At 38.4% G+C, this 16753-nt stretch overlaps 3 protein-coding genes across 3 annotated transcripts; 1 reads left to right on the forward strand and 2 right to left on the reverse strand.

Annotated features, from left to right (window-relative positions):
- Positions 1-10: 10 nt before the first annotated feature.
- On the reverse strand, positions 11-3459 carry LOC118743168. The gene is made up of 2 exons (XM_036475700.1): positions 2375-3459; positions 11-1740 (listed from the first exon to the last, which is right to left on the reverse strand). Exon 2 carries the CDS (start codon positions 1375-1377, stop codon positions 310-312), a length of 1068 nt encoding a protein of 355 aa, XP_036331593.1. The 5' UTR covers positions 1378-1740; positions 2375-3459; the 3' UTR covers positions 11-309.
- Positions 3460-7766: 4307 nt separating this feature from the next.
- LOC118743170 (formin-like protein 20) lies at positions 7767-12401 on the forward strand. The gene is made up of 4 exons (XM_036475701.1): positions 7767-7997; positions 10218-10724; positions 10790-11830; positions 11905-12401. Exons 1-4 carry the CDS (start codon positions 7767-7769, stop codon positions 12073-12075), a joined length of 1950 nt encoding a protein of 649 aa, XP_036331594.1. The 3' UTR covers positions 12076-12401.
- Positions 12402-13118: 717 nt separating this feature from the next.
- LOC118743171 (fructose-bisphosphate aldolase-like) lies at positions 13119-16064 on the reverse strand. The gene is made up of 4 exons (XM_036475702.1): positions 15456-16064; positions 15188-15374; positions 14279-14478; positions 13119-13265 (listed from the first exon to the last, which is right to left on the reverse strand). Exons 1-4 carry the CDS (start codon positions 16062-16064, stop codon positions 13170-13172), a joined length of 1092 nt encoding a protein of 363 aa, XP_036331595.1. The 3' UTR covers positions 13119-13169.
- Between the last annotated feature and the right edge of the window lie 689 nt (positions 16065-16753).

Genomic DNA, 16753 nt, shown 5'->3' on the forward strand with positions numbered 1-16753 from the left:
ATGTGTGTATGTGTGTGTGTGTTTGCTGTTTATGGATGCAACGGTGGTTTTTAGTTGATTCGTCTACTGATTTTGTTGATTCTTCTCACACCTTTCTACTTTAATCGCCCTCTTGGTTATCCAATATTTGTTTTACAGTTGTACCAAATTGGTTATGGCAAAAACAGCTGTTAATGAAACACGTTTGATGGTTTCGTTGACTGTTTTTTGCTTTCTCTGCTGCTGAGGCTTTTACTAATGAATATTGTTTCCGTAAATATGAAATTATCCGTTTCTACTGTGTGTTGTTTAGACTCGATTTAAATTTAGTTAAGCGTATTTTATGATACCAACACGCAAATTCTGCTGCGGTTTTCTTGGTTGTGACTTTGACTTTCGTTGTTGCACCAAAACGTGTAACGACGTCGATACACCAAAATCACTGTTGGAATGCGTAGACTGCTGATTCTCCTGCAGCAGCGGCGTTGAACTGCTACTGATTAGCCTCTGCGCTGAAGGATTGAAAAACGGCTTGTTGTTGTTGTTGTTAGTCAGGTGTTTGGAGGTAAGTGGGCTGTTTTTGCCGTTGCTATTTGGAGTTAATGTAGGATGCAAGGATGGGTGCGTGAGATCCACAAGCGTCGGTACTATAACCGTCGCGGTTATTTCTGCTTCTTCAGGGGTTGATGATGTGGTGATGTGGCTACTAAGCTGCCTAGTATAGGTGTTAGTATTGGACCGAATATACAATGCTCGTTTTGGACTGTAGCAATCACTGTCTATATTCCGGTTGTGAACGGAGCTTCTTATGCTACTCCTGCAAATGTTCTTGTTTTTGCTTTTATTGGCGCAGCAGCAATCAATTGATTGGTAAAAAACCTGCTGCTCCTCTTTATGTGAGTACTGTTGCGAATGCCTGTTCCTAGTTATCGGAAGTGGGCCGTCACTTTCACTGCAATTCCAGCTGATGCTGCTACTACTGCAATTGCTGCTGGCGCTGTGCTTGGCAGCAGTTGTGAGCGGTGTGAGAATGTATGTATCAGATGTTTGGCAATCGGTAACAGTGCTTTGATTTACTGACCCTCTTGTAGAAACAGCTGTTGTAGTATTTAATTGGTTTAAGCAGCGGCAGTAACAGTAAAAGTGATCGAGATTTGATGATTTCAGTGCCAATGGATGGTTACAACTATCCTTTCGCTGGTCTTGGTTGTGATGATAAAGGCAAGATCTGTTGTTATTGTTGTTTTTCTTGCTAACGCTTTTATAGATAGCGCAAAGCGTGGTAGACAACAGCGATGTTATCAACAACAAAATGTAGGCGATAAAGTTATTGCAATTACAGCACTGCAGTGGTAGCAACGACAACGACGAGCGGTGCAGCAATCGGATCGACGACATTTTTCACGTTGAAATCGAAGAAATCAAATGAATGGACATAATTACAACGATGACTTTTGCACATTTCATTGCAACATTGTAGTACTTTAATTCTGATTGTTTAAATTTACTATCACACTAATTTGATCCACACTGTTTTTTATACAGTGCGATTTTTCGCTGTCGCTTTAGCTTTTATTGCTACTTTTGGCTGTACGGGCTAGGTCGTTGTTTACAAATTGTTTGTTTGTTGTTACTCTGCCTTGCCGTTTATTCGCCTTTTTTAACTTTTCCTTTTTAAAAGGCTAACTTTTTAATTCCGCTTCATACTGATTTAATTTTTTGATTATTTCAATAAATTTTTTACTTCACTCTTCAAAACTCCTTGTATAGATTAAAAGAAAAAATAATAAAATATTTGTTTTTTTTTTTTTGTTATTTTCTACATATGTTTTACATCTGTTTCTGAGCGAATTAAACTGACAGCTGCCAGACGGCACAAGGCTGTCAAAACATTTAAGAGCAACCGACAAGGAAGAAGCGTGAAGATATGGATTTTGTTTATAAATTTAATGCGAACATTCTCCACCTTTCAAAAAATCTAAGATTAAATTAGGAACACAGACTTTTTCAGCGCTTTATTCCGAGAGTTATTGACTCAGGATGGCATGCAAGATGCTACCGCGATTTTTGAAAAAAAAAAAAAAGAAAAGGCGGTTGCACTAAAAGTTTTTTCTATATTCATACACAAGCGCCTTGTCAAGCGAACGACGCACTCGGTCAAGACGATAACGACGCCACGCGATATCTCACGGCGAATTCATCAAAACAAAAACTATGCGGCGAATTCACATATGCTCGCTGAGCACCAACGTACTGCTGAAAAAAACACGAAAATTGATGAAAAAACGAGGTCCTCCTAGCAAACAGAAAAATATGCTCGTCATATTTCACACCACAAAACAAGAGATTTATGAAACAACAATGCAATAAATAAAATTTCCGCTGTATCAGTAACCCTTTTTAATAGCTCCCATAATTTTATACATTTTAACTTTGCGTAAAAATTACAAACAAAATTTAAGAAATTTGGGAATAGCGTGGTTTTGGCATGAAAGCCATAATGGCGGAAGCCCAGCCGTCGTCGACGTTCTCGGCAGGGATCGCGCGCGCCGACAAGGAAAATATACATACACAGCGCGGGTTGTCGCATTTACACTCATATGAATTCAAGCCGATGACAGGCACAAAATTTTTTATAAATCGAACAGAGCCAAGCGGAAAACGCAAAAACTACCCACGGCAAACGATACCAACCGAATCGAGCACGTTGCCGAACTCCGAATTGAATTCATACAATTTAAAGCTACCATTTTCAACTCTTTCGCGCACACGCTCATTAGGTTGCGGAAAAGTAAAGTTCCGAAAATAATATACACGGGCGTACCTACTCGCACCCAACTCCGAATTTTCGAAATCAACTGCGCCGCGCAAGCCATCCAGCAGCCGTTACAAACACTACCCCACCCATGCACCAATACCGACACGTATAATGAATCGTTTTGCTATACCGACGTACCAGTTCCGCGCTCGCGCTACCGTATCGTATCTACACACGACAGCGCCTCCAGCCAACAACCTCACACATACACCCATCACTCCTCTTCAAGAAGTTTGTACGAGTCAGCTAGCTACCTGGCCTAAACACAGTTCGCTTGCATATACAACACACAACCGTATCGTAACACGAAACGCCATATGCGCCCAAAAATCATATTCACTACCGACCTCTCATTCGCACCATATCTAGACGGTATGCGCCCGAGCGAGAAACAAAAACAATGGCCAGAGATTGTCGGATCGGGTAAATGGCGAGCACCAGCAAAATTTTTTTTTCACCAAAATCGATCAAATTCGATTAATGCATACTTTTTTTCACAACGTGTTTTCTCCACTTAAACTATCCAATTTCACATATTTTATATGCAAAATACTACGCGCGATTGTTTTTGTAAATTTCTAATGAATTTTGGAAATATTTTCCACTTTTTGCGTTAAAATTCGTTGCCAATTGTGCAACGACACGAGTTTTTCACAGGGGCACGTTCTTCACTGAACGTAATGGCGGCTCGGGTAAAACGTTTCCGAATGTTTTCGGAGTTGCTACGCTGCTTGCGAAACAATGAAAATTAAGACACTTCATTGAGGGGCATTAAACTTTGTTAAAATCACATGCGAATGCAGAGAAAAATTGCCAAAAATTATAGATATTTGTTGGCGTGATTTACCCGATGTGTCAACAAAGTTTAAGTATGAAATTATTAAAAAATTATAATCGCCAACATTTGCTACTGGTGGTGGGTGTTCGAAATAGTCTATTCAGCGCCAGCGAGTGTGTTCAACTACAGGGCGCCGCAAAGGATAGAAAATTTAATTTAAATTTTGCATATTTTTTCTTTTAATTGAGCGCTAGAAATTGTTGCGTATCTACAAAATTAAAGGGATATCAAAGCAACACCTTTAATATAATAACCCTGATCCAGGACACCATGAACTTACAGATATTTACAATGATCCCATACTCCAAAATCCTGTAAATGAGAGCGATTTTTGGAGAGTTGTTGAAGTTGCAAGATTTGACCCGAACTTTTTCTAGTGGTAAAATCATGAAAAATGTCAAGCGATCACTGGTTGACGATTTTACAGGAAAAATACTCTTTTGTACCCGTACTTTTTGTTATTACTCACTTTTTACTCTCACTTCAGAGCGTAATTTCGATATCAATTTTCCTTTCAAGTCGAGAGGGAACTTGAAAGTCAAGTCTGAGTTCCCGTACTTCGGGATTTAGTCAAAAATAGCCAGAAAGATGTTATTGAATTTATTATAAATATGTGTACGGAAACGAGGCCAGAATTTCACGTTGTTGCCTCGATGACGGCATCTTGAAAGTTAAATTAGCTAGCAGGAGTTTTTGGGGAGTGGTGCTGGAGTGGCAGTCCTTGCCCAGATGTAAATGTGGGTCGTTCCGGTCCGGCTTTCGTGGGATCAATGGGTTGTTGTTGTTGTAGCGGTCGTTTTGTGCCCTTTCTACCCTGATGATCTCTAGTCATGTTTCGAAGTAATAACCATGAATCCAATACCAGCTAATTAGAAAACAAACGCTTTTTGGACGTTGATCAGACCAGCTGCTCCAGGGTGGTAACACGCACCTCTAATTGTATTAATTGAACTAGTTCTTGTTGTTGTAACAGCATATAGATTCCCCATAGAGTTTTTGAGGAGTGTTAATGGAATGACAGTCGTTGGTCAGATATAAATTTGGTTCGTTCCGGTTACCCAGACCCGACAGTCGTGGGAACGAACAGTTGTTTGTGTCATTTGAGATGGATGAACAAAAGTTCTAGTTTTTTTGTGGTTAGAATAAAAGTGCTTAAACCCCCAGGGATAATGCCATGCACCGACTTCTTCGTCCTGTGAGTCGGCAATCCTGAAGTTCAGGGTCGTCGCGTTGGTGGTGCGTTCAAAGAGGTGTTGGGTGTTTTCTATTATTACGTCGGGTATATTCATGCTGCGACCTAAAAAATATCTACTGTGCTTAAGCCTGATTGTAATCACTCTAACACCCTCACGGCTAAGTTGAAGGAGTCTTTCGGAGTTCCTCCAGGAAGGAGTTATGGATGTCTTTGATTGTCTCATTCCCTTTGACTTCCGCGAGTGGCCAGCAGTCTGAGAAATTCTTCCTAGCTCCTAAGTAGCTTTGCATTGTATCTCTTAGATATACCACAGAAAAGCGCGGCGCCAAGCGCATGAGACCAAGGCTTTCAATGTTGCCTGGCTATTCGACATAATATTTATTCTGGCACTAAAACATCCGCGAACGCAGACTTCGATTGTGAAGACTTCCGCCTGGAACATGGTATCTTTGCTTGCCCCAGTACTCCCATCGACCATCTTCGATCCATCGATATACCATACTTGGGATCCTTCGTCAATCATAGATATTATCGCTTTGCAGCAATCCCTTTCAGGAATTCTGATCTTCTAGGGCTTGAAGAACGATAATTTCGTTCCTTCGACAGGTCACCCTCTACTACTAGTGTCCTATCACAAGTTTGACGTTGATTCAGACTTTCACTTAACTGTGTTGGAAAAGGAACGAGATGGGTCAGTAAGATTCCCTGGCGCCGCCTTGTTGTGTTGTGTTGCGTGTCGGTGATTTAGACAATCCAACAGGCCGTCGTTTTTTTCAGCATTTGAATTAAGACTCCGTGTGTGTCTAATGCCTTGGACGTCTTGGTGTTGACAGTGGCCTGCGTCTCTTCTATAGTATGTTATGTGCTCAAAGTGGCAATTAGTGGTGAAATTCCTTTTGTAAATTCTAATGTATTTGCAGGAAGTCTGGCAGTTTAAACGAAGTATTGGACGAAATATAAATACGTCTACGTGAATTACGTTAACTATGTCTATTTAACTGTATAAAAAATGCAAAAGGACTCAAAGTTAAAATAAAACTACTATCAGATTTATGTAAACATCCAATTTAAAAACAATTTATGTTTTCATCAGTTAAATGTGCTTCATATTGCAACATATTGCACCAAAGCTTATATTTCTATTTCACTGCAAAGCTACACTTTTCCAAATAAATTTGCAAAGAAGCAACACTGTGCCACTGCTAAGGGAGCGGTGCGAGAGAGACAACTATCAGTTTATCGAACCTTGTATTATTGAATCATTTTATCAGACAACGTGAAAATAGACGTTAGGAAATAACTGTTAGCAGGCAAAGTTAGGATATAACTTTTATCGGCAAAATAAAAAAATAATTATCATCTAACACCGCGGGACAGTAAGTTTACACAAAAAAAAAATCAATATACTCGCGGAATTGGGGGCCAAATATGCGTTTTTAGTTTGTCTCAAAGAGATGATAGATTTAAAAAATTATTTACAAAATTCATGGTAATGTGGACCACCCTAATGTACATATGTACATACGTGTGTACCAAAACTACGGTGAGTTTACGGTACCTACTACTGTCGCACGCAAAATTAGAATGAAAGTGACTTCCAGCAATCGATATGATTATTTTGATACTTTGCTTTTGATACACGTTTGCTGATAAGCATCGGCGAGGTGCTAGTATGTTTGTATGTACTAGATAAGCAAACTCACCTGTGCGAAAATAATTAATAAAGCAGAAATTAACAATAAAGAGATGTACATATGTAGGTAGAAACAATACAAATACATTTTCTACAAAGGCAAGAGAGTACAAAGTGATTAGAAACTGATAAAAGAACTAACGATATCTGATAAAATTATTGGCAAAATATTTTTGTGAGTAATGCCAACTGCTTATTCTCAAATTGAAGTCAGTCAAAATTTCGAATTCATAGAGCAAGTATACGAGTTTCATAACTGTCTTCTGTCGGTGTTGTTGCTGAAAAGCGATTTCAGCATTTTTTAACGGCTTAATAGATAGTTGTTCTTGTTTCTTTGAAAGAAGACCTGAAAAGTGGTCGGTTAAAATTATCGTTTCATGTTATCGATTGATGTCATGTTTGGGTTGATTGAACACCAAACATAAAAAAAAAAATAAATAAAAAGAAACAGTAAAGTTTAATAGCTTTTCATACAGATAACAAAAAAAAATTAAGTGTTTGAAAGATCTAGCAGGAAATCAGTAACTATTATCTATATTCCTTTCAACGGCTACACAGAAAAAATGCGAAAATTTACCTATCAAAGTGAATCACCATAAGTCGTTATGCGAATCCGATCGTAATTTTTGTGCTGATAACGAAAAAAACTCATTTACTTAAAGTTCTTATCGACGGAGTATAGATATTTTTGTATGTGTTACCACTTGTAAGCTTGCTAACGATTTTCCATAGCTACTTACAGTGAAACCTCGATATAACAAGTCTTAATAAAACAAACGCGAAAAAAATTCAATATGAAAAATGTTGGCAAAGTCCCCTGAAAAAAAAATTATTTTTGCGAAATATTCTATACAAAAATGGCACATAGGTAAACGAAGACATTTTGAGCCCCTATACTACGATGTGTCGACTCAAAAGCCTCTTCGTGGGGAATTCTGAATATGTTGACGGTTAGAGTTCCGTTAAAAATCTCTAAACTACACTTGTGTATAACCAAAATTTTCTATTTTTGTTGTGGAAAGATTTTGTATATTAACAAATTTTACACCGAAGAGCTCGTCCTACCCCCTTCAACGTCGTTATATCGAGGTTTCACAGCGCATATTTTTATGATATGTGACTGCATACCATTACTCATTAATCACTGAAGTCTAAATAAAGGGTTAAGGGAAGTCGAAATTTTCTATGATTCTTATCTGTTTTTTGTTTTTTCTTAAAACCTCTTTCGAAGGCATACAGAAATATGGATAAAAATTACATTAGTTCTCCAAACGATTTCCAGCACATGGAAGGTGCCGAATCGGTAGAATTCAAACGAACTTTTGCTCTCGATGGCACCGGTGAGGATGAAACTTTGCGGTTGTATTTGCGCAAAGCCGGATTATCGGATGAAATTGAATATTTAACACCGGAACAGCGACGCGCATTCATTTATGATATTATAAAAAGCAACAAAATGCCAGGATATTGGATGGTAATTAAATAATGTATTTGCATTTCTATTTGAATGATATAACTTAGTGTTTGCAAAAAATATTGAATTACGCAAGCGTGAAAATATGCTATTAGTTTTAGTAGAAAAATTTAGTTTAAGGTGATGCAATTTTTTGTATATAACTTTATTTAATTTGGATATAGTGCTTAGGCGATTCCTTGAAGCTCAAACAAAAATTTTTTTTTTTACAAATCCTGCCAGCTTAGAAACCTTCGCGGGTTTTGAAGGCCTGTAAAATGAACAGGCAAAACACCCGAAATTTGTTGGTGTTGCTAAAGTTCTATACTCACCTGTTCAATGTGCCTTGGAATAGCCATATAATTACTAAACACACTGCGCGTAAATAAATTTGGGAAAAATCGAAATACCCATTATATTTAGTACCTATGACACAACCAGTTACTCAGTTACTAAAGAACTTACCCATAACAATTTGTATAGATTTATTTTAGATAAAGTTTATGGGACGATAAGAAAAACTTAGTTTGTACATTAGACTGCATCGCCAAAAAAGTTGCAGACGTTCACCAAAATATTTCGGAAATATTTTAAGACTTGCGTATAGGACGTGGTCTTAAGACCAGCGCGAATTCTTGTAAAAACAAGAACTGATGTCCAGAACGTACTTAAATTATTGATGGAACATTTTTCCACCCTACTGAATGATAGCAGCACTGAAAGCTGTGGAGAAGACGAAACCGAGCCCCCCAGTCGATGATGACGGAGTCGATGCTCCATGGTCAGATGAACGCATGCCCGACGACTGGAATTTAAGTGTGCTCTGCCTATCCACAAGAAAGACGACCCCGCCATTCGCGCCAACTACCGCAGATCAGCCTACAAAGTCTTATCGAGCGTATTGTGTGAAACACTGAAGCCCAGCGTCAATAAACTGATTGGGCCTTATCAAAGTGGCTTTTGGCTTGGCAAATGCACCATAGACCAGGTATTCAGAGTACGTCAGATCTTGGAAAAGATCTGCGAGAAAAGGATCGTCACTCACCACCTATTTGTCGACTTTAAAGCCGCTTTCGACAGCACTAAAAGGAGTTGCCTATACGCCGCTATGTCTGAAATTGGCATCCTTGCCAAACTGATACGGCTGTGTAAAATGACGTTCAGCTACGTCAGAATTGGGGAAAGACCTCTCCGAGCCGTTCGCCACCAAACAGGGTTTCAGACAGGGCCACCCCCTTTCATGTGACTTCTTTAATCTGATGTTGGAGGAGATAATAAGAGCTCCAAAACTGAACCGCTCAGGAACAATTTGCTACAAGGGCATGCAATTGCTGGCTTATGCCGATGACATCGACGTCATCGGTAACAAAAACCGCGAAGTCTGTTCTGCCTTTTTCAAGTTGGATAAGGAAGCAAAGCGAATGGGTCTGGTGGTAAACGCGGACAAGACGAAGTATCTCCTGTCATTATACAAACAGTCAGCACATTCGCGCCCCCACGTCACTGTTCGACAGTTATAATTTCGAGAAAGTAGAGAATTTCGTTTACTTGGAAACCAGCATTAACACCACCGATAATAATGTCAGCATGGAAATCCAACGCAGAATCACCCTTGCCAACAATTGCTACATTTGGACTGAGCAGGCAATTTAGGAGTGAGGTACGAAAACCACACTCGTATAAGTTACTTATCATGCCCGTGTTGGTATATGGCACCGAAGCCTGGACAATGACAACATCCGATTAGGCGGCTCTTAGAGTATTCGAAAGAAAGATTTTGCGGAAGATTTACGGGCCTTTACGCCTTGAAGATCTCGCGTACCGCAGGCGATGGAATGATGAGCTGTATGAGCTTTACAACGATATAGCGGCTCCGCTGGCTTGGTCATGTCGTTCGAATGGACTCCGAGGCTCCAGCTCTGAAAAAATTTAATTCGGAACCCGCTGGCGGAGCAGGAGAAGAGGGAATCCCCACTGCGTTGGAAAAACCAAGTGGTGGAGGACTTGGCTTCACTCGGCACTTCCAATTGGCGTAAATTGGCCCGGAAGAGAAACGACTGGCGTGCTTTGTTGAACTCGGCCAAAATCGCTTAAAATCCTTATAATTACAAATACTACTTATGTATATCAGTTAACCACATTTCAATCAAAAGATTATTGAAGCAGAAATACTTAGACTAAAGTTAGAATAAATCTTAGAATTTTTAACCCCTTATTCAAAGTACTCCGCCATCATTTCAGCCTTCAACACTGGCATCGGCATCATCATATACTCTACCGCCATCATCGTTACCCGCAGAACGTCCCAAGCCACCGCCACCACCTGTGCGCACTACCACAGCCTCTCCTGGTATGCGACGACATAACAACGCTGGCCTATCGGCAACACTCAACTATGCCACCATCAGCTCTAACTCATCAAGCAGTAGTCTGCAAAGCTTAGAACAAAGTAGTCCCATAGTACCACGTCGTTTTCAGCCGACGCCACCCCAGCCACCTTCGCCTTCGACATTTGTGACGGGCATTAAAGGCTCCCGTTACGAGATTAGCGGTCCGATGAACTTTCAACACATCGCCGGAGATATGACGCGTGACCGAACGCGTAATGCATTTGACCTAACCATGACCATGAATGATAATGTGCTGCGGAAGTATATGTTGGAGCGCGGCATCAAGGAGGAAGATTTGGCCGGCATGCGCAAGCAGGATGTCATCAAAAATATTGTGCAATCAAAGTTTACGTGGATGGTGAGTAAACTACAAGAGTTTAGTATAATATTGAATTTAACTTAGTAAACGATGTGGACTTTCAGCCACCACAGCACAATGGCAATGGCACTGTCAGCCATTCACCACCCAACATTATGTATGCCACTTTTTCCTCGCGCACGGATCGTACACCACCCGAAACGCCGAGAGTTTCACGCCACATGAAATCTAGACATGCGCCACCCCTACCACCACCGCCGCCAGTACCATTGCCTCAACAAGATTTAACTCCTACGCTAACTCCTTCTACTCCACCAACTTTCTGCGCTACGCCAACAACTCCAACGAATCCTGTGTCAAATTTCTCCTTTTTAGCTTCACGTTTCGCCAGTCCTACTGAATTTCCATCGATCGAAGATATTTACAGTACTCAGACTGTAGCGGAAGCTCCAACAGTACAAGCGTCAATGCAGCCAAGACAAACTTATAGACAACCGCCACCACCACCACCTACAACTATCAAACCGAAATCAAGCGTCGATGCAGCGCCGCCACCACCTTCTCTAGTTCAGGCCAACAACAATAAATCGGCAGTAATTTATCATTCCAATCAGAGTTTGGAAAGCATCGACGAGTGGGAAGTTTCTGATAATAGCGCTGATAGAAATTTGTATGACAGAAGCACTGTGGCTCACAATAGGCCGCCACCACCTCCTAAGCTAACGATACCACCAATTACGAAGAACAATGATTATGCTTCAATGAAACCGCTAAATAGTCAAAATGGCGGTACAGATTCCTCTCCATTATATGCCACTATTGGCAATAGAAAGAAAGCATCGCCACCAACACCACCTAAACCGGCGCCGAAGCCACAATTCGTTGCAAAAGTTTCAGCAGCGGCAGCGGCAGCGCCACCACCACCACCTCCGCCACCGCCTGCAACTATTGGCGCACAAGTACCACCGCCGCCGCCTCCACCACCTCCGGCTGGTGGCGCACCTTTACCTCCTCCACCACCACCCATGTCAAATACAGCAGCTAAAAGTAGTAATGGCCCTCCCACTTCACTAACCGTAAACAATGATAACGGCGATACGCGTGGCGCTTTGCTTGATAGCATACGGAAGGGCGTTGCTTTAAAGGTAGGTGCTACGGTTTGTTGGCCGTAGTAAGGGTAAACGCTAATAAAATATTTACCAATAATTTTTATTAACAGAAAGTCGATGAGAAAGCTGCAACGATCAGCGGTATTAAGCCACGCGCTGAACGCAAACCACCAGTTAACGACTTCCTCTCCGAATTAAAAATGGGTATTACTCTGCGACGTGTAAAGGATAAAAATCAGAATCCTTATGCTGGCGAAGATCCAGACGAATCGCAAGCCTAAAAAAGTAAAATTACGAAACCAAAGCTTTTCAGCGCGCCATAAATTAGTATATAATACTAACCTGTTATTTTTCGTTTGATGAGAACAATGGTGCTTATACATACATACTTACATATATCAACAGGACTATACTTACATACGTGCAATACATATTATGTTATATTTACTCAAATTATTTCCATATTTCCATTTTGGTTACTGTTACTCATATTATACTGCTGTTTTGATGCCCATCACTGACATTATTTTTATGCTGATCGTCGGTACCGATATTGTGAATGTTATCGATATATGTAACGGTATTGTTATCGTTTTCTCGCTCTTGATACTAGTCTAATAAAGTGCAAGTTTCAAGTGGCTAAGAATACGCGTTAATTTTTGACCGAGGGTGTTTATACTGTGACACCGACAGCAACAAAAAAAAAATATCAAAAAACAACGCGAATTCTTAGCCACTTGAAACTTGCACTTTGTTGAGCTAGAATTTAACGGGCTATGAAACAGCATACTTAGAATTTTTCTAAAAGTTCTTTATAAAAATTTTATTGTTGATGTAGTTTTTGTTTTTTGAAGTTTTCGATTTTTTCAACGAAGTTTGAAATTTAGACTTAAAAGAAAAATAGCTAAACCTTTTTCCTCTTATTTTTCACATGACTGTATATAGCTACATTGAACGTTTAAATGTTGCTGATGGGTCTTTTGAATTTGTTTGTGTTGTTTCTGCTAAATCAAATTCAGTAGGATTCGATGGATTTCATGACAATATTTTTAAAATAATACTTTCCATAATCTTGCCGCAAGTTTCCTATTTAACCAACTCCATCCTGATGACCTGCATTTTGTCAAAGTGCTGGAAAGCGGCGAAGGTAATCCATATTCACAGGAAAAATAACGAGCAAAGCCAAAAAGCTATTTTGCCCTTTCTGTCTTATGTTGGTTGAGCGAATCTTACATTAGCAAATTATTTCAAATTTAAATTTAATGCCAGGTGCCTTACAAACTTTACAGTAATTTAAATAAAATATAAAAATGTGTATGTACGTAATATATTGTAATATATATGTGTGTATGTAAGCTTAAATCGTTTTGAAGTTCTAGTATTTATGATCTTCGACGTACAAACTTTTGTCAGGTTTGAAGGCCGGTATAGAGCCTGGCACGTATTTACCATCTCTGGCTAGTCCATTTGCCTGTGAAATGAAAGATAATAAGAACATTTAATTATTTACTGATGTAATATGTACATAATTAAAAACTAAAAAAACATTGAAGATTAAGAATTAAAAATCGAGTGCATAAATTATTTTTGGTAAAATAATATTTTGGAAAAAAATACCGTCAAGAAATTAAATTTGATACAATCGGTTTACATATATAATTTTTATAATATACATACGTGTATTTTACCGTTATTATTGTTCTTTATATACCAAACACATCTATTGAAAACCCTACAACTAATAACTGTCGAGAAGAAATAATATGTACACTAAATAATTTCTAATTACTGGAGAACCTTTCTTTAAGAGATGAATATTTGCCGCCCGATAAGGCTTGAAACTCGCGTTTTCTAGGCGAACAATACTGTGCAACAAATTGAGGGTCATTCGGTGTCTAGCGGTTTAACCAAACCAATCTCAATTGACAGTTTTTTTTTTGTACCAGTACCGGTCAGAATTTCAGGTTTTAGTCAGAAATTACAGGAAGATATTACTGAAGATATTGTAAATTTGTACGGAACGACCTCTGACTAAATCCTGTAAATTTTATGGGTATTGAAGCAAATTATTTTATAATAGTAACGAATCCTTTTGGTTTTGATTTGGTTAAAAATCGAATTAAGAAATATGAAAAAAATTATTTTTAAACTTAATTCAGCGAGGGTTTTGTCTTCTTCTTTTTCCCGCAATATTTTCTCGTAACATTGTAATCCTCTAGCTCTCAACCCGCAAAGGTCATTTAAAGTATTTTCCAAAAACTCATTAAAAGTCTAGTTTTGAGAGTGGTATGCCTTCTATGAGTACCCTTCAACTCATAGAGGTTACTTGTCTTCGGTGAACCTAAGTAAAATGATCTGGAAAATAGTTTTATAAGGTTTTAACCCTTGATTGACCTCAAAAGTTAAAAAATGATAAAAACTGCCTACATATACGCTTGAAAGATATAGAGACAGATTGTAACCTTATTTAATGTAACTACTTGCCTTACAACGTTTTTGTAGTTCACCTTGGGCCAATGGAATGTTTTCTCTTTTGCCAGCCCAGGCGTCCAATACCGATGCTTGTAGTGCACGTCCATAAGAAAATGATAGTTCCCAGGGTTGCCTCAAATTGATATTATTTATAGCATTTAAATGTACCGTAGCCTCTTCCTCCGACTGGCCACCGGAAAGAAAAACGATGCCTTCAAAGTAAACAATTTTTCAATATATTTATGTACATATGTAATTAGAGTGAGTTTTTACTAAAAAAAAGAAAGATCAAGGGGGCGTAAAAGCAATATGCTGTGGAGCAGATAGGAGCTTACATGTCGGTCGAAATTTCATAAGTTTACAGAAAACTTAAAGACGGATGTGAATTCCACCAAAATCTATAAAAACGACATCTGGAAACTAACAATTAGGACTAAGGTAAAAAGCGGTAATAAAAGATATACCTTAATAAGCGGAACCCCTAATCAGATCCGCCGAAAGCAACTTTTAATCTGGATCTGAAAATTTTTAAATAACAAACGATATCACTGCATTAGACAAGAGCCTAGTAAGTATTCAGCTGTAGGCTAACGATACCTGATTTAGATTTTAAGATCCAAGAAGGAACAGCTTATCGCTTTCAAAGCTCGAGCCTTCAGCATTAGCTTAAACAAATTATATAAATAAATATATATATAATAGTGAGCAATAGAAGCATGCGCCGGAGTGAAAGGACAGAGAAGAATTGAGTCGATTAATAAAAAAAAATATTCTGACGAATTGATAACCTCCTCCTTTTTTGAAGTCGGTTAAAAACTACATAGAATATCTATAACATCCGACGGTTGTTGACATATTACATGCATAGCCTCTAGAATCTATTGCTGTGGCTTTTAACAGTTCTATTCTTCATAAACGTACCTGGTACAGCAGCCGGTACTGTTCTGAGGCAACCCTGCACTGTTATATAAGCTACTTCTTCCGGTGAATTTCTTCTCGGACACTTCTGTCCGGGTGTTATCATATTTGGTTTCAGCAATGTACCCTCTAAGTATACATGATGATCATGCAACGCCTTGTATTGTGCAGCCAACACTGTCTCAGTCACCTTTTTCCACACAAAAAAATAGAGTAAAGCTATTGAATAATTTATGAAATTACTTATAGTTAAATGCAGTTGCTTCTTTACCTTTTGCGCCCTGATAATATCGTGTTCACCATCGACCAGCACCTCTGGCTCCACAATCGGCACAATACCCTGCGATTGACATATGGAGGCATAACGGGCAAGCACATTCGTGTTGTCCAAAATGGCTTGGTAGGAGGGTACGTGTTTGCCGATTTTCAGTACGCAACGCCACTTAGCAAAGTCGCAACCATCGCGCTTATATTTACCACAGCGGTAATAGAGATCATCCAGTCCTTCGGTGGTGCCCTCATCCAGTGAACCGGGCAATGGCACGATTCCCTTATCCACCTTAATGCCGACTATTATGCCGCGTTGTCGGAGCAGATCTCCGAAAGTTTTGCCATTGTCTGCTTTTTGGTAAAGTGTTTCATTATGTAAAATAACACCGGATATGTGATCCTCGAGATGTTCAGTGGTAAACAAAAGTTGACGGTATATACGACGATTCTCTTCAGTGTTAGGTAAGCTATGTAGTAAAAATTTTTTATCCATTGAACCTGGCGATTCATCGGCCGCGAGGATCCCTTTACCAGGCGCCACTATTGCGTTGGCGATTCTACGCAACTCGTCCTGCAGAGCGCATGGCAAGTAATGAAAGTTAGTGTTCATTTTCATGTGCCACTATGAATTTTGGGTTTTTGATTTTTTTTTTTAATTTCTAAAGATTTATAAATTTATTTTGATTATTGCATTAAAATTTTGTTGAAAATGTAAAGAAATTGAAATTTTTGGAGAGAGTAATGAAAAGGAAAAAAAGTTCTTGACATCAAAAGTGAAAGAGGTGTCCTAAAAAGTAGTTATTAAGTTTACAAGTTAAGTATGTACCGTTTTTTAACAGGATAGATAGTCGTGAGAATTCCTTTTGCTATTGATAGGTGAATGCATTTTCAAATACCACCTAAAACATATTTTGTATATTATATTGGTTTATTTTATTTTATTTAGTGTTTAGTTGTATGTAATTCTACTATATGATGTTTTACAATTTATATTATATTTTATTTTATGTTATTAACATCAGTTTATTAATTTTTTATAATTTAGTTTTATTTTGATCGAACATGTTTTATGGTACATATTAATTTAATTTATTTTATTTTATTTCATTTTATTTTATATTTTTTACCTTATTTTATTTCATTTTATGTTATTTTTTATATATTTTAAACCATATTGTATTTTCTATATTTTATATTACTCTATTTTGTATTACTATATTTTATTTTTATTGTGTTTTATAATACTGACCTTAATTCAATTTTGTAAATTATATTGTTTTATTGGGAAATGTTTAGTAG

Source organism: Rhagoletis pomonella, unplaced genomic scaffold (assembly GCF_013731165.1).
Source record: "Rhagoletis pomonella isolate Grant_MI unplaced genomic scaffold, Rhpom_1.0 Rhpom_scaffold_00007, whole genome shotgun sequence".
Taxonomy (NCBI): Eukaryota; Metazoa; Arthropoda; class Insecta; order Diptera; family Tephritidae; genus Rhagoletis; species Rhagoletis pomonella.